At 35.8% G+C, this 24,840-nt stretch overlaps 1 protein-coding gene across 4 annotated transcripts in view; it reads left to right on the forward strand.

Annotated features, from left to right (window-relative positions):
• Positions 1-24,840, forward strand: part of DOCK3 (dedicator of cytokinesis 3) — a 385,395-nt gene that overhangs the window by 71,098 nt on the left and 289,457 nt on the right. For all 4 annotated transcript variants that reach the window (XM_036869659.1, XM_036869661.1, XM_036869660.1 and 1 more), the window contains exon 3: positions 4,640-4,680. In XM_036869659.1, the coding sequence (XP_036725554.1) occupies positions 4,640-4,680 (41 nt within the window). The remainder of the gene's footprint in view (positions 1-4,639; positions 4,681-24,840) is intronic.

Raw genomic sequence — 24,840 nt, forward strand, 5'->3', positions numbered from 1 at the left:
AAGATGTGTCATTGTACTAGCTCATTAAAAACATCTTTTTACTGTTGATTCTGTTGATTTACTGTTGACTTTTTTTTAAAATAAATTTATTTATTTTTATTTATTTATTTTTGGCTGCGTTGGGCTTTCGTTGCTGCGTGCAAGCTTTCTCTAGTTGTGGCAAGCGGGGACCACTCTTCGCTGCGGTGCATGGACTTCTCAATGCGGTGGCTTCTCCCGTTGCAGAGCATGGGCTCTAGACACACGGGCTTCAGTAGTTATGGCTCGCGGGCTCCAGAGCGCAGGCTCAGTAGTTGTGGCGCACGGGCTTAGTTGCTCCGTGGCCTGTGGGATCTTCTTGGACCAGGGCTCGAACCCGTGTCCTCTGCATTGGCAGGCGGATTCTCAACCACTGCATCACCAGGGACGCCCAGGACAGAGCTTTTTGATAAACAATATTGTGAGAGTTTACTTGATGAGAAATGTCTGACCTCTGTAAACATGTTATGTTATCTGATCAAGTGCTTACCTGAAATCTTGAGGTGGTGCTTAATCTGCATGTGATTTTATCCCAGTTATTCTCTCACTGTTGTTTTATAAAAACATAAAAAATTGGGACTTTGTTGTTGCTTCTGTGTGAAATTGTTGCTTAACCCAAGGTCATGAAGATTTACTCCTATATTTTCTTCTAAGAATCTTTGACTTTTCAAAATATAAATATTTTTAATATCTTCTCTGGTAACTCAGAACCACCCCACAGATTTCTAAAAATTCCTCTAGAGTGAGTAATATCCCCAATTCAATGCTGTTGTATAGGGGATAATATATGGGAGTAGAATTTCAGTGTCATACAATATGCAGATAATATTGCATTGTTTTTGAAAGTGGGGACCATTTATTATCGCCCTCACTAGCAGTATCTGATCGCTCTACATTGTCTTGCCAACACCTGATATTGTTAGAATTTCAAATAAAAATTCTAACCATTGTGGTAGATGTGAAGTATAGTATTGTGTGTGTATTTATTTCAGTCAGGTTATTGAGGTGTAACCTATATACAGGAAGAGTCATCCTTTTTGGAGTATAGTCATAAGAATTTTGTGAATTTTGGCAAATGCATAATCTTGTAACCATCATCACAATCTAGATACAGAACATTTTCACCACCCCCAAATATAACATCATGCTCCTTGTAGTCAAACTTCCTTCCCAACCCCTTTCTCTCAACCCTGGCAACCACTGATCTGTCCTTCTAGTTTTGTGTTTTCCAGAGTATCATATAAATGGAATCACACATTATATAGTGTCTGGCTTTTTTCACTTAGCATAATGCATTGGAAAGCCATTCATGTCATATGTATCTGTAGTGTGTTCTTCCTTAGCAGTATTTCATCATATAGGTTGAAACCACATTTTATTTATCTGTGCAGCAGTTGATGGACATTTGAATTGTTTTGTTTTTGATTGTTATGAATAAAGTTGTTATAAACAATGAGTATAGATTTTAGTGTAGGCTTTTTTGTATTGGGCAAATACCTAGGTGTGGGATTACATATAGTAAATGCGTTAAAAAAACAAAAGACTTTATTTTTTAGAGCAGTTTTAGACAAAATTGAGTGGAAAGTACAGAGAGTTCCGGTATACCCCCTGCCTTCACACATGTGCAGCCTCCCCCAGTATCAACATCACTCACTAGAATGGGTACACTTGTTACAATTGATGAACCTACATTGACAAATCATTATCACCCAAAGTCCATAGTTTACATCAGAGTTCACTCTTGGCGTTGTACACACTATTGGTTTAGATAAATATATCATGACATGTATCTGCCACTATAGTATTATACAGAGTAGTTTTACTGCCCTAAAAATTCTCTTCACCTATTTATCCCTCCCTCCCCGCTAACCCTTGGCAGCCATTGATCTTTTTACTGTCTCCATGGTTTTGCCTTTTCCAGATTGTCATATAGTTGGAATCATACACTGTGTGGCATTTTCATATTGGCTTCGTTCATTTAGTAATATGCATTTAAAGATCTTCCATGTCTTTTTGTGGCTTGATAGCTCATTTTTTTTAAATCACTGGATAATATTACAGTGTCTGGATGTACCACAGTTTTATTTATCCATTTACCTATTGAAGGTCATCTTCGTTTCTTCTAAGTTTAAGCACTTATGAATAAAACTGCTATAAATATCCATGTGCAGGTTTTTGTGTGGACATAAGTGTTCAACTCATTTGAATAAATACCAAAGAGTGAGTCTGATGGATCTTGTGGTAAAAGTACATTTAGTTTTGTAAGAAATTGCCAAACTGTCTTCCAAAGTGGCTGTACCATTTTGGATTCCCATCAGCAATGAAAGTTCCTGTTGCTCCACACCCTCATCAGCATTTGGTGTTGTCAGTGTTTTGGATAGTGGCTATTCTAGTAGGTGTGCAGTGGCATCTCATTTTTTTAATTTGTAGCTCCTGAATCACATATGATGTTGCGCATCTTTTCGTATGCTTATATGCCAACTGTGTATCTTCTTTGGTGAGGTATCTGTTCAGGTCTCTGCCCATTTGTTAATTGAGAACAAACTTGTAGTTACCAGTGGGGGGGGGGGAGGGGCAATATAGGGGTAGGGGATTAAGAGGTACAAACTATTAGGTATAAAATAAGGTACCAGGATATATTGTACAACACCTAAAGTATAGGCAATATTTTATAATAACTATAAATGGAGTATAACCTTAAAAATTTATTCTTATATGGAGTGTGCTTAAGAAATCTTTGTCTAGCCACAAGATCACAAAAATGGTCTCTTGTTGTCCTTGTATAAGTTTTACACTTTTAGATACATTTGAGGTAATTTTGTTTATAGTGCTAGGTATAGGTTGGGGTTCTTTTTTCTTTTTGTATATGTATGTCTGATTGTTTCAGCACCGTTTGTTGAAAGACTATCATTTCTCCATTGAAGTGCTTTTGTACCTTTGTCAAAAATCAATTGTTCGTTTATGTGTGGGTTAATTTCTGGATTTTACAATCTATTTCATTGATCTCTGTGTCTATTCTTTAGCCAGTATTACACTCTCAATTATGGTAGGTTTATATTAAGTCTTAAAATCAGGTAGTGTGGGTCATTCAAATTTTTTCTTTTTTCAAAATTGTTTTGACTATTATAGTAGTCATTTGTCTTTCCTTATAAATTTTAGAACTTGTTAATACCCTACCAAAAATTTCTCTGGGATTTTGATTGGGATTGAATTGAATCTATAGATCAATTTAAGGATAATTGATATCTTAACAGTGCTAAGTTTTATAATTCATGAACATGATAAACCTCTTCATTTATTTAGGTCTTCCTGCATTTCTTCTTTTCCGTCCTCTTCAGGGGCTGTTAGTTTTCTGGTTTTCACTGTGAATGTGGGACTGGTTTTCAAGTTTAACACAGGGCTGTGGAGAGGGAGATGGGATAGGGCAAGTTAAAAGGGTCGTTCTGACTGAGATTCAGATTTCTTGAGTAAACAGTCTTTGGAATATTTCAAGTCTTTAGTTTGCTTCTAGAGTTCTAAAAAAGTTGATATTGACAGTTTTTGCCAGTGTTATTATTGCTTTTACTGAGGATAGGGTTTTTTTGGCAGTCCTTACTCTGCCATACCTGCTGATGTCATTCTTTATCCTGTTTAAGATATGGTAAAGTGTCACATTGGTAAGGTTATCACTTACCAAAAATGAAGATATTGAGACTCTCAAGTGTAAATTGAGTTATTCAAATTTATGATCTCATCTGTTGTACTAAACAGAAATAAGGGTATTCTTTTATTGTTTGTTATGATTTCAGGGGAGAAAAAGTTGATTCTTTTCCTCATAGCTTTGTTGTGGGACTTAAAGGTTAATACATGGAACAACTCAATTTCAGAACATGGAATTAAGGATAGTAAGCTCTCAGTTAATATTAGCTATCATCAACAATCTCCTCTTTCTTTTTTCTTCATATTCCTCCTTTAAATATAACTCTTAGCTTCCTCTTCTACTCATTGGAGTTGTTTCCCCTTAAACCCAAGTAGAGAAACTATAGCAACCCTCTGAAAATAATAGATTGGATTTGAGAAAAGTTGGTAAAAAAATTTCCTTTCTCTGAAAATTGTTTTTATTGTGTAATTTTAACTTTCATTGTTATTGCTGTGTATGAATGGTGAGAGGGAATAAATGAAGCACTGATGTCAACTTCAGCAGCTGGAAAGCCAAGAAATGAGGGTGGTGTAGTTTAGTGCATGGGAGAGTCAATGAGACCAGGAAATAGAAAGTCTGGGCTGTACTCCCTATCTGCCACCAAAAAAGCTATATGATTTTGGCATTTTCCTAACCCCTAACGGTTTCCTCTGGGAATTTTCAAGGAGTTGAATATATGTCCTCTGAAATCTTTTCTAATTTTTTTTTTTTTTTTTGGTCTTATTCAGTTGAAAGGGATTTTGTGCTTTTTGATGAAAATTGGGAATGTTGTATTTATTGTAAGATTATTTCTTTTGGAGTAAACTACGCTTAATAAAGGCATAAAGTGCCTAAAACTTACTAGAAAGTTTTGCATTAATTAACTAATTATCCTAAAAATAAAGTCTCTTACAGAAAATGACAACAATATGATTTTAATATCTTTTGTATGCTTTGTTTTAGGTTGGTATAGAGGAGTTTCAACAAAGAAGCCAAATGTAAAGGTAATGAAAAGTTTACTGTTACCTTTTCTAATGTACAAAGCAGCCTAGTATATTTGTTTGATATAGAAACAATTCTTACTTGTCGGTCTTTGAATCTTTTACAGTGACCACATTCATTCTTCCCTTTATAGAACTGTACCAGACTCTACTCTGTCTCAGCAGTATTAAAATGACTTTTTAAAAAGGACAGAAAAGTGTGTGTATGGTATAGAGGCAAAGCTTATTTGAAAAAGCCTATTTAGGACATTTAATATTTTTTCCTTAAAACAGTTGACAAAAGTATATTGACTTTTTCATAGGCCTACTCCTGTGTAGTCATGTGATTAGTTAGATGAATTTATTTCTAAAATGGAAAAAACTTTAAAAATAATGTTCAGTTAGATACATCTCTGTTGATCATAATGTTCTTGTTAAAATATGAATTTAAATAAGACTTTTAAGTGCCAAATGCTAATTTTATGGACTAGATTTATGTGTTTATTCTATTACCAATTAATAGTAATTTGATCAAACGAAATATATTTTAATTGGCAGTTATAATACATGTAGCAACATTTTTTTCCAGTAATGCATTTGCAAAAACTTCTTTCTGCTTTACTTTTTCTATAATATTATCAGTTTTTCTTATATATTTTCTGTAGGCTTAATATTTAGTGTATTATGCTTTTTCTTATGTAGAAAATGCCAAAATTATCACATTATTTTTATTAAAAAATAAAAATTTTCAGAGTTGTAATCATCGATTTTACCAGTAGAATCACTTGTTTCGTTAGTTTTTAAGGTAGTGATCATAAGACAGTATCTTCAAACTTTCATTCCTCATAGCTAGGGCTTCTTATCCTTGGCATTGTTGACATTTTGGGCCAGATAATTCTTTGTTATCTTGTACATTATAAGAAATTTAGCAGCATATATGACCTCCACTCACTAACATCTCCTCTCAAGTTGTGGCAGTGAAAAATGTCTCCAGACATTGCCAAAGGCCCTGGGCCTTGGGGGTGGGAGGTAGGTGGGGTGGTGGTGGTAACATTGCCCCAGTTAAGAACCACTGCTTGTAGGTAATTTTTTACCTTGTGTCTCTAGTTTTAAGACACACTTTCAGGTGTTATTTCCATCTCAGGAAGGCTCATGTGGAAATAATTTCTATTTGTATTTTATGTTTGTTATCTTGATTTGAAATTGTTAAAAATTTAGAACTTGAATAAATGAGAAATCTTATAAATGATTGGAAAGCTGTAATTTGTGATATTACATGCTATTTATTTATTTTTATTAATATTTGTGATCCTAGCCACCCCACCACCTTGCTTCGAATACTAGGGTTTGGGGATCAGTGTGGAGACAGTGGTCTTTGAAATTATTTTATTTTTGTCTTTAAAGTATCAGTTGATTCACAGTGTGTGGCTTGAAAACCTTGTTAAGTGGGACATGAATGATGATACCCTTACAATAATCTATTGCTGTGCTGCAAAGCACCCCAAAATATAGTGGACTAAAACTAATCATCATTCTGTATAGGTGACACCACTTGTGGCTACAGTTATCTGGGGGCTCAGCTGGCTGGAACGTTCAAAAGGGTTTACTCACACGTGTGGTATGTTGGCAGGGATGGCTAGAAGGCTGTCCTCAGCTGGATCACCGAAATAGCTACATGTTGTAACCTCAAGGTCTCTATCTTTCCATGTGGCTTCTCCAGCAGGTTAATCAGAGTTCTATTTTAGAGTTAAGGAAAAGTGCTCAGAATCTCATACCTATTTTCTAAATTCTTTTTCCTGAAACAAAGGTGTTTAGAGCCTGTGGGAGAGGCCATTTTGTGATTAATCTTAGCAATGATTTGATAAACTAATCAAAATGAGGGAACCAGATGACACTAATCTAAGGTGTTAGAAGGAATTCTCTGGCGGTCCAGTGGTTAGGACTCGGTGCTGTCACTGCGGTGGCCCGGGTTTAAACCCTGGTTGGGTAACTAAGATCCCACAAGCCGAGCGGCACAGCCAAAAAAAAAAAAGAAAAAAGAAAAGAAGTGTTAGAGCTCATTTTGTCTGATCAGACTCCTTTAATATTTTTAGTTTGAGCTAACGTAGTACTTTTGAGGTTGTGTATTTTGGTAATACCAACTCCATTCTAGAATCTTAGATTACTGTAGCATTTATTAGCGACATGTATGTATATACCTCTTGATAGCTAGTATTTATATTCTTAAACTTAAAAAAATTAACAGATGGAAAGACAGTATTAACTAAATTTCACCCTGTGGCAGTGATATTTTATGGAACTATGTTGAAAATTCTTTCATGTTTGTAAAAGATAATCATTTAGTGATTTTACACATATAGAATGATAAAAAAATGCATCCCTATATATCTTTTATTTATCTTAATATTATGATCACAATAATTAGAAATTTCAATAGGTTTTTCATAGCTATTAGTGGCTAAAGAAAAATGAAAAAGTTTACTTATTAAACTATGTCTTTAGTTATGTACAATTTATACTAATAATAAAACTTGAAATAGCCCAAATAAAATAGCGTCTGAACTAGATAGCATTCAGAAATAATTAGTAAATGGTAAAACATTTCTTTGTATAAAAAGTTTTACTATAAAATGCCCTTTCAGTTATATATTTTTGTGACCATATATTAAAATTGTACAGTTTAAGAGAAGCATAATATGCAGGTAATATGTACTACTAAATTTTGTGAATTAAAAAGTAGGAGAATAAGATAAAATTAAGGAAAAGGAGAACAGATATTTGATGATAATTCTGTGCATTTTATAAAGCATATGCCCAAGAGAAAAGGAATGAAATTCAAGAGAATTTATATTTACTTTCATTTTGTGGTTTCAGGATCAGTTCTTATACAGTAATTGTCAACTGGATACCTAGAATTCTGCCAGATAGGAACAGGACATTATTGAATGTTTTACACAGCAAAAACAGAAGTATAGAGGCGTGAAATTGCAAGGCATGTCCAGGGAATGGTAAATAGTCCAAACTGGCTAGGGCATAGTGCCTGGATGAAAGTGATGGATGGTAAGGCAGGAAAGGTACATTGGATCCATATTTACAGAGTCTTATATACCAAAGACTATAAGGAATCCTAAGGAATTTGGATTATATCTCTTTGGCAGCAAGGAATCTGTCATTTAACAGAGGCACAGATTCACTCTTGCCATACAGTATAACCATGAAATAGAGTTTATTGGAGAAATAGTAAGCACCTGTTAAAGATACATATTTAAGTACTTATGGGTAAGTTCTGAAATTTGCTCTAAAGTATGGCAATGGGTGAGAATATGTACATGGGTATTAATTAATCAAGGTTGGCAAAACATTGATCATTGTTGAAGCTGGGTGGTAGGTTTGTGGAGGTTCAATATACTGTTCTCTCTTAATTTTGTATGTAATTTGAAATGAGTGTAACATTATTACTTATCTTGTAGAATTGTTAGAAATCAATGAGCTTATATGAAGCTCTTAACACAGCACCTAGCATATGGTAACAGTACAGTAAATATTTGTTTCTGTTGCTATAACAACAACTGCTATGATAGCATAGGGCTGGAACTGAGACTTTAAAGACTGCCAGCATCTTGGAGGACAGAAAAAGAGGTATTAGCACATGGAGTTTGAGAAATGGAGGTCATAGCTAAGGAAAAGAAAGTTTTTAAAAAACAGAGTAATTAATGATTTCAAGTACTGTGGAGTAGTCTAGTAGAATAGAATGAGTACTGAGTAGGGGCCATTGTGTTTGACAGAAGGCCATTGGTGATGTTTTAGAGAATCCCATGTAGTCATAGGATGATAGTGGCAGAAAGCCAGAGTCTAGTGGGTTGAGTGATAAAGAGAGAGAAGGTAGAGTAGTTACCACAGTAGGTTATGGGTGAAAGGAAGGAAGTAGATGTAGATTCTTGGGAATATAAATAAGGCTGTAGTGGTGATTTTGTGAGTGGAGGACTGATGAACATTTCAAATTTGATTTAGGTAAAATTCTGGAAAATGCTAATAATTTGTAATGCCTTAAACCAGTTACATGGTTGCCTGCCAATCTATCCCTGAAGAGAGGGATAGATTACAAAAAGATATGAGGAAACTTTGGGGGGTGATTCAAATGTCATTATTTTAATTGTGCCATGGTTTCACTGGTGTATGTATATGCCAAAGCATCAAATTCTACAATTTAAATATGTGTAGTTTGTGGTACACTATCATTTCAGTCTCTCAACTTACTTTGTAGCTGTGGTGGTTCATTTTAACACAGACTTGGTCATACACCAAGTCATGATGAGACCTAATCTAATGATTTTTTTTTTAATGAAGGAAAGTGCTAATTATCATCAATAGGAGCTCTCCTAACTGAAAACTTAAAAAAAATTGACATTTTATCATTGTTATTCAATACTGAAATGTGGGTTTGTGATCTGGAATTTACCTAATAGCCACATTTTAAGTGTTCTCCATTAATGGATCTTATTATTAGTGTTTGTGTTGTTGTCAGTGGGGGAGAAGATGGTGGGAGTTGAAGGAAGTGAAGGCTAGGTGATATTTTGTGTCATGCTTATTTGTTGTTGTGTTTGGAGGCCCTCAAGACCCCTAGACTTGAAGATTTGCTGTGGGGACCCAAAGGACTCATTATGTAATTGTACTCAAAGCTGTGAATAATTACAGTGGAAGGATACAAATCAAAATAGCAAGGGTGCATGGGGTAAAGTCTGGGGAAACCAGGCACAAGCTTCTAAGAGTCCTTTCTCAGTGGAGTCATACAGGAGAAGCTTAATTCCCCCAGGAATATTGTGACAACACATGTGAAACGTTGCCAACCAGGCAAGCTTGTTTGAGACTCATAGCCAGAGTTTTTATCAGGCACTGGTCCTGTACACGACCTCTGTGTAGCATGTAACAAAATTCCACATTCCTGGAAGGAAAGCAGGTGTTCAGCAGCATGAACGATGTTGTTTGTACAGATAGTTGAGGCACAGTGAGTACTTCTTATCAGTTAATGGTGGGAACCCTCCCAAAATTTAAGTATAAATTTAAGTATCGGACTTTCAATTGGTCCACTTTTTCAGCAACACTTTTTATTTTCAGTCTTTTTAATTTTAGACATTCTAATGGATGAGCTAGTGGTCTCTTGCTTTGCTTTTAATTTTTATTTCTCTAATGACTAAAGAGGTTGAACACCTTTTCAAATGTTTATTGTCCTTTAACCTCTTTTTTTTCTGTGAAGTGTCCATATCTTTCACCCATATTTTATTGGGTTGTTTTCTTATTGAGTTATATGAATACTCTATTCTGAATACAAGTCCTTGTAAATATATTCTTTCACTGTGTGGTTTGCCTTTTCATTTTCTTAATGTTGTGTCCTGAAGAATAGATTTTAATTTTGAGGAAGTCTAATTTGTCATTAAATTTTTTTTTGTTTTTGGTCTGGGCTTATAGTCTATCTTTAGTATCTTTGTCTAACTCATTCTCTCAGTTTTGATTAGTTGTATTTTGCAAGAGATTTTTCTATTTCAGTATGTTTTGAATTGTCCTAGATATTCATGCTATTTATTTTTTAATGTCTGTAAGACATTTAGTGATGATCCCTCTTTCATTCTAGACTTTAGGGAGTTATGTCCTCTATATTTCTTGGGCAAATCTATTTAGATTTTTGTTGTTTTGATCCTCTCAACTTAACTTCTGACTTAAAAGGTTTTTTTTGGTCTGTTTCACAGATTTCTTCTCTTTATTCTATTCATTTTATTTGCTTTGGATTTACTCACCTCTGTTTTTCAAAAATATTTTCATTGGGTATACAATTCCCTTTATTTATTTATTTATTTATTTATTTTCATTTTATTTTATTTTTAACATCTTTATTAGAGTATAATTGCTTTACAATGGTGTGTCAGTTTCTGCTTTATAACAAAGTGAATCAGTTATACATATACATATGTCCCCATATATCTTCCCCCCTGCATCTCCCTCCCTCCCACCCTCCCTATCCCACCCCTCCAGGTTGGTCACAGAGCACCAAGCTGATCTTCCCTGTGCCTGTGCGGCTGCTTCCCACCAGCTATCTGCTTTACGTTTGGTAGTGTATATATGTCCATGCCACTCTCTCACCCTGTCACATCTCACCCCTCTCCCTTCCCATATCCTCAAGTCCATTCTCCAGTAGGTCTGTGTCTTTATTCCCATCTTGCCACTAGGTTCTTCATGGCCTTTTTTTTTTTTCCTTAGATTCCATATATATGTGTTAGCATACTGTATTTGTTTTCCTCTTTCTGACTTACTTCACTCTGTATGACAGACTCTAACTCCATCCACCTCATTACAAATACCTCCGTTTCATTTCTTTTTATGGCTGAGTAATATTCCATTGTATATATGTGCCACATCTTCTTTATCCATTCATCCGATGATGGGCACTTAGGTTGCTTCCATGTCCTGGCTATTGTAAATAGAGCTGCAGTGAACATTTTGGTACATGACTCTTTTTGAACTATGGTTTTCTCAGGGTATATGCCCAGTAGTGGGATTGCTGGGTCATATGGTAGTTCTATTTTTAGTTTTTTAAGGAACCTCCATACTGTTCTCCATAGTGGCTGTATCAATTTACATTCCCACCAACAGTGCAAGAGTGTTCCCTTTCCTCCACACCCTCTCCAGCATTTACTGTTTGTGTATTTTTGGATGATGGCCATTCTGACCGGTGTGAGATGATATCTCATTGTAGTTTTGATCTGCATTTCTCTAATGATTAATGATGTTGAGCATACTTTCATGTGTTTGTTGGCAATCTGTAGATCTTCTTTGGAGAAATGTCTATTTAGGTGCTTCTGCCCATTTTTGATTGGGTTGTTTGTTTTTTTGATATTGAGCTGCATGAGCTGCTTGTAAATTTGGAGATTAAGCCTTTGTCAGTTGCTTCATTTGCAAATATTTTCTCCCCATTCTGAGGGTGGGGTGTCTTTCGTCTTGTTTTATGGTTTCCTTTGCTGTGCAAAAGCTTTTAAGTTTCATTAGGTCCCATTTGTTTATTTTTGTTTTTATTTCCATTTCTCTAGGAGGTGGGTCAAAAGGGATCTTGCTGTGATTTATGTCAGAGTGTTCTGCCTATGTTTTCCTCTAAGAGTTTGCTAGTGTCTGGCCTTACATTTAGGTCTTTAATCCATTTTGAGTTTATTTTTGTGTATGGTGTTAGGGAGTGTTCTAATATCATTCTTTTACATGTAGCTGTCCAGTTTTCCCAGCACCACTTATTGAAGAGGCTGTCTTTTCTCCACTGTATATTCTTGCCTCCTTTATCAAAGATAAGGTGACCATATGTGCGTGGCTTTATACAATTCCCTTTAAATATGTCAGTTCATTGTCTTCTGGTTTTATAGTATTTCTAATGAAAAGTCTTTATTAATTCTTATCTTTGTTTCTTGTACTGTAGTGTTTTAAAATATTTGTTTTGTTTTTATTTCTGGATGCTTTTATGGTTTATCTTTATCATTGTTTTGGGCAATTTGCTTATGATATATTTTGGTGTTGTGTGTGTATGTTTGTGTTCATCCAAATTTAATATCATGGAGTTTCCTATATCTGTGGGTTGTGTTTTTTCATCTAATATTAGAAAATTTTTTAAATGATTTCCTGAAATATTGCTACTTCTCTTTGGTTCTCCAGTTTCCACATATGTTTACACTGTTTTATATTATCTCAAAGATTTCTACTTCTATTTTAATTTATTTTTCGGTCTTTCCCCCAAGTCTGTTTGGATAGTTTTAATACTAGGTGTTAAAGTGTGCTTCTCTTTCTTTCATTATCTAGTTTTGCCATTAAAACACCTCAAATGCAACGTTTTCATTTAGGTATTCTGTTTTTCAGCTCTGTTATTTCCATTTTGTTCCATTTTGTATATTGATAGCACTTTCCTTATGTTTATGTTTTCTTTTAAATCTTGGAGAAATTTTAATAGCACTGTAAACTTCTGCTAGTTCCCATTATATATCATTTTGGTCTCTTGCTATTAACTACTGCTTTTTCTCCTGGTTATGGTTTAAATTTTTACATATCTGGAAATTTTTTTTGTTTTTGTTTTCTAGAATTTTGAAGTTATATTGTTTGAATTTCTTGAGCTGAATTTTGTCATCTTCTTTTAAAAAAAATTGAATTCATTTTGCAAGCAGTTAATTTACTTGTAATTCAGCTTGATCCTTAAGGTTTGTTAGAGCGTGCCTAGAGTAGGCCTTTACGCTAGGGTTGTTTGACCTTTTTTTTTTTTTAAAAAGGATAATCCAGCATATATACTTTTTTAAGTTAATTAATTAATTAATTTTTGGCTGTGTTGGTTCTTTGTTGCTGTGCGCAGGGCTTTCTCTAGTTGCAGTGGAGTGGGGGGGCTACTCTTCATTGCAGCGCGCAGGCTTCTCATTGTCGTGGCTTCTCTTGTTGCGGAGCACGGGCTCTAGGCACGCAGGCTTCAGTAGTTGTGGCACGTGGGCTCAGTAGTTGTGGCTTGTGGGCTCTAGAGGCTCAGGCTTCAGTAGCTGTGGCACATGGGCTTAGTTGCTCCGCAGCATGTGGGATCTTCCCGGGTCAGGGCTCGAACACGTGTCCCCTGCATTAGCAGGCGGATTCTTAACCACTGTGCCACCAGGGAAGCCCCCGTTTGACCTTACGTTTAACATGCAGTGTTACTGGATCTTTATTTGAAGAACCATGTGTTCACTGAGCTCTTTCCATTGTGGTCGATTAGAACTTTAATGTGTACCAGTCTTAGGTATGCTCTAGGAATTGTTCAGCTTACAGCTGGCAATTATTAGTTACTCTTTCCTTGGCCACATAGAGTCTCACTCTGTGTAACTGCAGCTTAGTTTTCAGCTAAATACTCAATGGAGTCTCTCTGAAGAATTCTGTACTTCTTTCTCTTCATGATTCCCTTCTGTTTTCTGCCCCACAAAATTCAGCTCTCTCTCAGGCCTTCTCCTAACTGGTGTTTGGCTTTTAATCTTAGTGACAGTGCCTTACTCTGTGCTGTCACTCTCTGATCAATAAAGGCCTCCAGGCAAAAAGCGTTGGAAAATTGTATGACCCATTCATTTGTTTCTCTTCTCCCAAGATCACATTCCTGTGCTGCTGGTTGTCCAGTGTCTAAAAACATTTGGCATATATTTCAGACTTCTAGTTGTTTCTTGACGGAGACAGATCCTGTTGTTGTTATTGTTGAGAAATAATAGTAAGCAATCTATCATTAAGGAATAGAAGAGAGTTTTTTATTCGAGCCAAGCTGAGGACCAGCCTGGAGTGCAGCCTCCACCAAAGCACTCGGGAGAAGCATGGTTTTCAGCACAGTTTTATATCTTGTAAGAAACAAAGAAACTGCATCAAACATGACAGGGCTCATTGCCTTCAAGGTTTCAAAAGAGACAGATTAGCTCGTACACCAGTGAGTCAGTATGACCTTGCATCTGGGAGGAAAACCTTGTCTTCGAAGCAGTACTAGCATTGGTGTCATAGGAAGGGAGGCATTTATCCCTATCTTCAAAGTGGACATTCTTTTTACTTCTAGATAATGCATTCTTTTCTTTAATGGTGAAAGCAGATATGCAATGTATGTTTGACAGACTGTAAGCCAGGCTGTTCTAGTTGACATAAAGTTCAGGCCAAATCATGTATAAGCCAGAATGGCTTCCCCATACCCCAATATGCAACAATTTCTTCCATCATTATACTTTATATTTTTGAGATGATTAAAGATTTATGTGCACTTATAATAAAGAATATAAACAGATCCAGTGTACCCTTTGCCTGGTTTCCTTTATTGGTAACATCTTAGAAAACTATAGTACCATATCAAAACTAGGATATCATTAACCAAGAATTCCAAGAATGGAGACCTGGTTGAGGCCAAAAAAAAAAAAAAAGTTTATTTGGGGTTTGTTAGGACTGCAGCCCAGGAAGCATAAATCCAAGACAGCACTTGAATTGTATTCCACTGGACTACAAAATGGGAGAAGCTTATAAAGGCAAGACCCACAAGGTTACAGAAATTGTTTGTCAAGAATTAGGATTGGACTGAAAGCAGCAGAATACACATTCTTTTCAAGTGCACATGGAACATTCTCCAGGATAAGTCACATGCTAGGCCACAAAACAAACCTCAGTAAATTTAAGGAAATTGAAATCATATCGAGCATCTTCTCCAACTGCAATGCTATGAGACTAGAAATCAACTACAAGAAAAAACTGCAGAAAAACACAAATGCAGGGAGGTTAAACAATATGCTACTAAACAGCCAGTGGATCACTGAAGAAATCAGAGGAAATAAAAAAATACATAGAGACAAATGAAAATGAAACAGGATGATCCAGAACCCATGGGCTGCAGCAAAAGCAGTTCTAAGAAGGAAGTTTATAGCGATACAAGCTCACCTTAGGAAATAAGAAAAATCTCAAACAACCTAACCTTGCACCTAAAGCAACCAGAGGAAGAAGAACAAACAAAACCCAGAGTTACTAGAAGGAAAGAAATCATAAAGATCAGAGCAGAAATAAATGAAATAGAGACTAAAAAAAACAGTAGAAAACATCAGTGAACTAAAAGCTGGTTCTTTGAAAAGATAAACAAAATAAATGAACCTTTAGCCAGACTCTCAGGAAAAAAAGGGAAAGGGCCCAAATTGATGAAATCAGAAATGGAAAAGGAGAAGTTACAACCGACACCACAGAAATACAAAGGATCATAAGAGACTGCTATGAACTACTATATGCCAATAAAATGGACAACCTAGAAGTGGACAACTTCTTAGAAAGATACAATCTCCTAAGACTGAACCAGGAAGAAAAATTTCTATTTCATTTTTTCTAATTAACAGACCAATTACCAGTGATGAAATTGAATCAGTTATTTAAAAACTCCCAACAAACAAAAGTCCAGGACCAGATAGCTTCGCAGGTGAATTCTACCAAACATTTAGAGAAGAGTTAACACCCATCCTTCTGATATTCCAAAAAATTGCAGAGGAAGGAACACTTCCAAACTCATTCTATGAGGCCAGCATCACCCTGATATCAAAACCAGACAAAGATATCATAAAAGAGGAAAATTACAGGCCAGTGTCACTGATGAACATTGATGCAAAAATCCTCAACAAAATATTAGCAAACTGACTCCAACAATACATTAAGAGGATATACACCATGATCAAGTGGGATTTATCCCAGGGATGCAGGGATTTTTCAGTATCTGCAAGTCAATCAGTGTGATGCACCACATTAACAAATTGAAGAATAAAAACCATATGATCATCTCAGTAGAGGCAGAAAAAGCTTTTGATAAAGTTCAACATCGTTTATGATAGAAGCTCTCCATAAAGTGGGCATAGAGTGAATATACCTCAACATAATAAAGACCATATATGACAGACCCACAGCTAACTTCATACTTAATGGTGGAAAGCTGAAAGCATTTTCTCTAAGATCAGGAACAAGACAAAGATGTCCATTCTCACGACTTTTATTCAACGTAGTTTTGGAAGTCCTAGCCACAGCAGTCAGAGAAGAAAACGAAAAAGGAGTCCAAATTGGAAAGGCAGAAGTGAAACTGTCACTATTTGCCAATGACATGATACTATGCATAGAAAATCCTAAAGATGCCACCAGAAAACTACTAGAGCTCATCAATGAACTTTGTAAAGTTGCAGGATACAAAATTAATATACAGAAATGTGTTGCATTTCTATACTCTAACAACGAAGTATCAGAAAGAGAAATTAAGGAGACAATCCCATTTACCATTGCTTCAAAAAGAATAAAACACCTAGGAATAAACCTACCCAAGGAGGTAAAAGACCCATGCTCGGAAAACTGTAAGACACTGATGAAAGAAATTGAAGACGACACAAACAGATGGAAAGATATATACCATGTTCTTGGATTGGGAGAATTAATATTGTTAAAATGACTATACTACCCAAGGCAGTCTAGAGATTGAGTGCAATCCCTATCAAAATACCAATGGCATTTTTTACAGAACTAGAACAGATAAATTTAAACTTTATATGGAAACACAGAAGACCCTGAATAGCCAAAACAATCTCAAAAAAGAAGAATAGAGCTGGAGGGATCATGGTCCCTGACTTAAGGCTATACTGTAAAGCTGCAGTAATCAAAATAATACGGTACTGTCACAAAAACAGACACATAGATCAGTGGAACAGAATAGAGAGCCCAGAAGTAAACCCACACACTTATGGTCAGTTAATCTATGATAAAGAAGGCAAGAGTATACAATGGAGAAAACACAGTCTCTTCAGTAATTGGTGCAGAGAAAACTGGACAGCTCCAAGTAAAAAATGAAATTAGAACGTTCTCTAACATCGTATACAAAAATAAACTCAAAATGGATTAAATGTAAGACTGGATACTATTAAAACTCCTAGAGGAAAACATAGGCAGAACACTCTTTGACATACATTGCAGCAATATTTTTTTGGATCTGTCTCCTAAAACAAAGGAAACAAAAGCAAAAATAAACAAATGGGACCTAATTAAACTTCAAAGCTTTTGCACAGCAAAGGAAACCATCAACAAAATGAAAAGATATCTTACTGAATGGGAGAAGATATTTGCAAGTGATATGACTGATAAGGGGTTAATATCTAACATATATAAATAGCTCATACAACTCAACATTAAAAAACAAATCCGATTAAAAAATTGGCAGAAGAACTGAATAGACGTTTTTCCAAAGAGGAAATGCAGATGGCCAACAGGCACAACATCACTAATAATCAGGGAAGTGTTGAGTTTGTCAAATGCTTTTTCCTCATTTATTGAGATGATCATATGATTTTATCCTTCATTTTGTTAATATGGTGTATCCTACTTATTGATTTGCATATGTGGAACTATCATTGCATTTGACTGATAAATCCAACTTAATAACAGTGTATGATTCTTTGAATGTGACGTTGAAATTGATTTGCTTATATTTTGTTGAGAATTTTTTTGCATCTATGTTCATCAGAATATTGACCTGTAATTTTCTTTTCTTGTGGTGTCCTTGTCTGGTTTTGATATCAAGGTAATGCTGGCTTTGTAAAATGAGTTGGAATTGTTCCCTTTTATTAAGTTTTTTTGGATGACTCTGAGAAGAATTGGTATTAATTCTTCTTTAAATCTTTGTAGAACTCACCAGTAAAACCATCTGGTACTGGACTTTTCTTTGTTGAGAGGTTTTAAATTACTGATTCACTCTCCTTATTTGTAATTGATTTGTTCAGATTTTCTCTGTCTTTATGACTCAGTCTTGGTAGGGTGTATGTTTCTAGGAATTTATCCGTTTCTTCTAGGCCATCCAGTTTGTGGATGTATGATTGTTCATAGTAGTCTCTTACAATCCTTTGTATTTTTGTTGTATCAGTTGTAGTGTCTCCTCTTTCATTTTCAATTTTATTTATTTGATTCTTTTCTCTTTTTTCTTTGTCTAGTTAAAGGTTTTTCAATTTTGTTTATTTTTTCAAAAAGCTAGGTCTTAATTTCTTTGATCTTTTCTGTTTTTTTAAGTTTATTTTATGTTTATTATCATTTATTCTCCTCTGATCTTTTTTGCTAGCTTTGGGCTCGATTTGTTCTTTTTTAAATTTCCTTGAGATATAAAGTTAGGTTGTTTTTTGAGGTTTTTCTTTTTTTCTTAATGTAGGCATTTATCACTGTAAACTTTCATCTTAGAAATGCTTTTTATGCATCCTATAAATTTTCATATGTTGTGTTTCCACTTTTGTGTAAAGTTATTTTTTGATTTCTCTTTTTTTTCACATTCTCAAAAATAATTTAATGATACAGAAATTCACATGTTAAGTGAAAAGAGCTGGATAGAAACCATACATACAGTTGGACACCTGTTTTAAAAAACACACACAAACACACACGTGCATTTTAGAAAAATACAGTATCACAGCATCAACAGTGGTTACGTGGTGGTGGACTTCAGGATCGTTTCCTACATGGTTGAACTGGTCACACAGTTTTAAAAGCAGTAAGTGGGGTTTACGAAAAACTCCCAGGAGTGGGTGATCGGTGGAAGCCCTGGGACCTACCTCTCTGGAGCCCCGAGCAGGACTGGCAGCAGGAAGAACGATGTTAAGGTAAACCTGCCTGGGGACTGCTGGGTAAGATGGTTTCAGATGCAAACAATTAGTTTCTGCTTTGTCCCAATGTGACTGTGAGGAATACAGTCTTGGTCCTGCCTTCTGGATATACAACCCAACCAGAGACAGGCCACATGCTAAGAGTTACTGCTACGCCTGCCGTAGACATGTCTGTTGCCCTCCTCACGCATGGACCCTGAGGGAAGTGCTGTCCACCCATCTTAGAGGACACAGGCTGATTTCTCTTTTGATTCCTGCTTTGATACATTGGTTTTTCAGGATGGTGTGGTTTCATTTCTACATATTTGTTTATATTCCAGTTTTCTTCCTGTTATTTATTTCTAGTTTCATATTATTGTTGTTAGAAAAGATATAATTTCAGTTTTTTGAGTTTGTTAAGACTTGAGCTTGCTTTGTGACCTAACATGTTATCTCTCCTGGAGAATATTCCATGTGTGCAGGAGAAGAATGCTGCTGTTGAAGAGAATGTTCTGTGTATTTCTGATCATTTGGTTTAAAGTATAATTTAAGTCTGATGATTTCTTACTGATTTCCTGTTTTTAAGGTCCATCCATTGTTGAAAGTGTGTATTGAAATCCCTTACTGTTTTTATATTGTTGTCTAGTTCTCCCTTCAGCTCTGTTAGTATTTAATATATTTAGGTGCTCTGTTGTTTGGTGCATATGTATTTACAATTTTTTATATTCTCATGATGAATTAACCCCTTGGTCATTATATAATCATTCTTTATGCTGTCTGGTTTTTGACTTGAAGTCTATTTTGTCTGATATAGGTATAGCTACCCCTGCTCTCTTTTGATTTACATTTGCATGGAATATCATTTTCTATTTCTTCATTTTGAACCTATGTTTATTCTTAATGGTGAGTTGAATTTCTTGTAGGCAGCATGTAGGTGGGTTATGTTTTTAAATCCATTCAGTGACTGTATGCCTTTTGATTGGTGAATTTAATTCATTTACTAATGCCATCCTTTTGTGTATTACTGCAGATTTTTCTTTGTGGTTGCCGTGAAGTTTACATAAGATGTCTTACAACAGTCTGTTTTATTACACTGATAACATCTTAACGTCAAACTCATATAAAAACTCTTCCCTTTTATTCCTCTTTTCCACATTTTATATTTATGTCACAATCTACATCTTCTTATATATCTATTGACAAATTGTTGTAGGTATAGTTATTTTAAATTCTTCTGTCTTTTAACCTTTATAGTAAATTGATTAATTTAATTTAATTTTATTTTTGGCTGCATTGGGTCTTCGTTGCTGCACACAGGCTTTTCTCTGGTTGCAGTGAGCGGGGGCTACTCTTTGTTGTGGTGTGCAGGCTTCTCACTGTGGTGGCTTCTCTTGTTGTGGAGCACAGGCTCTAGGCACATGGGCTTCAGTAGTTGTGGCTTGCAGGCTCTAGAGTGCAGGCTCAGTAGTTGTGGCGCATGGGCTTAGTTGCTCCGCAGCATGTCGGATCTTCCCAGGCCAGGGCTCTAACCCATGTCCCCTGCATTGGCAGGGAGATCCTTAACCACTGCGCCACCAGGGAAGCCCCCGAGTTAATTGATTAATATGTTGCCATATTACAGTATTAGAGTATTCTGAATTTAACTATATATTTATCTTTATCACTGTGTTTTGTATTTTCACATGCTTTGATGTTACTAATTATGTCCTTTCATTTCAGATGAAGAATTACTTTCATCATTTCTTATAAGGCAGGTTTAGTGGTGATGAACTCTTTCAGTTTTTGTTTGTCTTGGAAAGTCATTTCTCCAATTTTGAAAGACATCTTTGCCAGTATTCTCAGTTGGCAATTTTTTTCTTTCAGTACTTTGAATGTATTATTCCACTGTTTCCTTGCCTGGCATATCTGCTGAGTACTACTGATAGCCTTATTGGGTTTACCTGATAAGTTACAAACTTGTTTTTCTCTTGCTGCTTTTGAAATTCTCTTTGTCTTGGATTTGAGTCAGTTTTATTATAATGTGTCTTGGAATTGACCTTTTTGGGTTGAATGTTGTTGGAGACCTAGCTTCATGAACTTGGATGTCCAAATCTCCCAAGATTTGGGAAGTTCTCAGCCCTTATTTCTTTAAATAAGCGCTCTAACCCTTTCTCCCTCCCTTGTCTTTCTGGAACTGCAATACTACATAGATTGTTTCCCCTTATGGTATTCTGTAATTTGTATGGACTTTTTTTGCTGTTTAAAATTTTTTTCTTTTGTTCTCTTCCGACTGGATGATCTCAAGGTTCCTGTGTTCAATCTCACTAAGTTTTTCTTCTTTTTGATCAAGTCTGCTGTTGACATTCTCTATTGCAGTTTTCATTAAATTCATTGTAATCTTCAGTTCCAGAATTTCTGTTTGGTTCTTTTTTATGATTTCTGTACATCTTTTAAACTTCTTATTTGTGTATTGTTTCCTTGATTTCATTGAATGATCTTTCTGTGTTTTCTTGTAGTTTGTTGAGCTTTCTTAAAACAACTATTTTGACTTTTTTATTGGACACATCACAGATTCATTTCTTTGAAGTTGGTTACTGGAAAATTGTTGTGTCCCCTTTTTATGGTATCATGTTTCCTTTATTTTTCATGTTCCTTGAAGTCTCGCATTTCTGTCTTTCCGTTTGAAGAAGCAGTCACCTCCTCCATTTTTACTGACTCTCTTTGGTAGAGAAGTATCTTCTGTCAGCCCTGCTGGTTATTCTGAGGCTTTCTCAGACCTTTGCTATGTATGCACCTACTCCACACTTCTTGTTCTCTTTTTTGGGGTGGAATTTCTAAGATTGTATGCTTTTTCTCAATCCTGCAAAGTTAGGCTGGTTGCTGCCAGTCTCTTGTTTGCTTCACCTAGGGTGGTGCTGCATGCTTAAGTTTATGTGCTTTCTCCCAGTTCTGCAGAATTGAATGGCTTTCTGCATGTGCTTAGTAGCCATGTACAAAGGCTTGCACTCATTGCCACCCTTGGTGGTGTGCCCAGGGAACTGGCCACAGAGTTAGGGAGTGTGATGGAGTGTGCAGAGCATTGGGGATGCTCATGGGCCAGTTGGGAAGATCTGCAGGTGTGAGACATCTCCATTGGCTCATGGACAGGCTTCCTGATGGAGTCCATGAAGTAGTTAGTAGGATCCATGTCCCTTTGATGCCCTTTGATTCCTGGTTCTTGGTATGATGAGTGATTTTCAACTGAAGCCTGGACCTTTGGGTATTATAAGACTCTGCATTTTATTTAAACCTTCAATTTTACCTGGCTTTTTGTGACAGTGCTTCTGCAGAGGGAAGAGGGGTTTTACCTCATTACTGCCAAGGGGGTTTGAATCCCATGTTTCCCACTCAGCCTCTGTTGACACCAAAGGGTGAAGCCTCCTTGTTTTTCCTTGTGTGGGAATTCCAGCTTCCTACTAGTGTTCCACTGATTATTCACTGGTTGGAAGGCATTGTAGTACTTCCTTACTGCTCCCCATGTGGCCTTCAATGACACCAGGAGGAGGGTGGTGGTCTTGTTATTTCTGAGTGATGGTGAAAGTGTCAGTTCTCCCCTTGGCCTCTTCTTATACCAGCACAGCCGGGTGATGGAGGGAATCTCATTAATACTTGTTAGGGGTGGAAGTTCAGGTGCCCCCAAGTAGTCTCCACTGCCAGAGTGCTGGTGGCTTATTATTGCCTACTGGCATAGAAGGTCTTGGCTCCCAACTTGGTTTTCTCTGATACTGTACCAGTTTGGGTGCCTCATTACAGCCTGATGAGGGTCTAAGTTCAGTCCCTCCAATTGACCTTGCTTGTGTGGGTGGGAGTTGGGCCATTCCTTTTTTTTGGTGGTATTTGGAAGCAGTATAGCGGTTGTTGTTGAAAAGTTTTTTGTTTTGATAGGTGGATCCTTTCCTGGTTCTTAAACTAGAAAGAGCAGGGGTTTTTGGGGTGTTTTTTTGTTTGTGCCTTTTGGTGTTTCCAGGTCTCCAGCTTTTTTAGCTTCAAGTAGTGGATACATAATGCAAAAGAATATCTAGGGAGTTCACCACTGTGCTATTTCTTGCATCTCAACCCAGTTGGTTTGCCTTCTTCTCTTCACCTTTCAGAGTCTTCCAGTTTTTAAAAATACTTTTATGTCTATATATATATATATATATATATATATATGACACACGTTATATATATGACATATGATGTATATTTTTATGTGTATTTTGTGTGTCCATATGCATGTTATATATATAATGTCCAGAGTTTTACATTGTACTTAGCAGGAGGAATAGTGAAAAATATGTCTTCTTCCATCTTCTTAGAAGTATATGCTAATTCTGTGTGTTTTAAACTTTTTACTATTAATTCTTCCCTTACAGATAACCAGTTGTCATCATTCAGGTTTGGTTATATGTGGTCGTGTGTTTTATCCTATTTTCAATCCCATATTTTCACATATTAGATTTCTCTGTTGGCATAGGTTATAGTTTATTATGAGTCAATATATAAAATACATTTCTGGTGGCCTTGATGTCCATGGTAACCACAAAGCAAAAATCTACAGTAGATTGACAAAAGATAAAGTTATGGGGATCAAAGCATACCACTGTGGAAGAATCATCAATTCACAAAGGAAGGCAGCAAGAAAGGAATAAGGGAACTATAAAACAGCCAGAAACAATTAAGATGGCATTAGTAAGTCTTTACCTATCAATAATTACTCTAAATGTAAATGGATTGAATTCTCCAATCAAAAGGCCTAGAGTGGCTTGATGTATTAAAAAAAACAAGATCCAACTACATGCTGCCTACAAGAGACTTACTTCAGCTTTAAGGACACATGTAGGTTGAAAGTTAACATATGGAAAAAGATATTTCATGCAAGGGGAAACTAATAGAGAGCCCAGGGAGCTATACCTATATCAGATAAATAGACTTTAAGTCAAAAATTAACTAGAGACAAAGAAAGTCATTACATAATGATAAAGGGGTCAATTTACCAAGAAGGTATAACAGTCATAAATATATGTTCACCCAAAATGGAGCCCCTAAATATATTAAGCAGATACTAATAGATTTGAAGGGAGAAGTAGATAACAGTACAATAATAATAGGGGCCTTCAGCACCCCATTTTCAGCACTGGGTAGATCATCCAGACAGAAAATCAACAAGGAAATGTTGGACTTGAACTGTATTTTAGACCAAATATAACTAACAGACATATATAGAATATTCCATCCATCAGCAGCAGAGTACATGTTCTTCTCAATTGTAAATGGAACATTCTTCAGAATAGGTCATATAACAAGGCTTTAGCAAATTTCAGAAGATTGAAATCGTACCATGTATCTTTTCTGACCACAGTGGTATGAAACTAGAAATCAGTAACAGCAAGAAAACTGGAAAATTCACAAATATATGAAAATTAACACATTCTGAACAACCAATGGACCAGAGAAGAGATTAAAAAGAAATCTCGACACAAGTGAAAACAGAAACACAGTATGCCAAAACCTGTGGGATACTGCAAAAGCAGTTTGAAGAGGGAAGTTTATAGTGATAAATGCCTACAGTAAGAAAAAAAAAAAGATGTTAAATAAACAACCTTACTTTACATCTGAAGAAACTAGAAAAAAGAAGAAACTATGCCCAAATTTAGCAAAATCAAGGAAATAACAAAGATCAGGGTGAAAAGAAATGAAAAAGAGACCAAAAAACAAGAGAAAAGATCAATGTAACTAAGAGCTGGTTCTTTTAAAAGATAGACAAAATTGACTGAGGAAAAAAAAAGGCTCAAAATGAGAAATGAAAGAGGAGACATTGAAAATGATACCACAGAAACACAGAGGATTATAAGAGACTACTATGACAATCATATGCTAACAAATTGGACCACCTAGAAGAAATGGATAAATTCCTAGAAACTTACAACCTATCCAGAATGAACCACAAGGAAATAGAACATCTGAATAGTCCAATAATCAGTAAGGAGATTGAATCAGTAATAAAAAACCTCCCAACGAAGAAAAGTTCAGGGCCAGATGACTTCACTGGTGA

The sequence above is a fragment of the Balaenoptera musculus genome, chromosome 11, assembly GCF_009873245.2.
Source record: "Balaenoptera musculus isolate JJ_BM4_2016_0621 chromosome 11, mBalMus1.pri.v3, whole genome shotgun sequence".
Classification (NCBI taxonomy): Eukaryota; Metazoa; Chordata; class Mammalia; order Artiodactyla; family Balaenopteridae; genus Balaenoptera; species Balaenoptera musculus.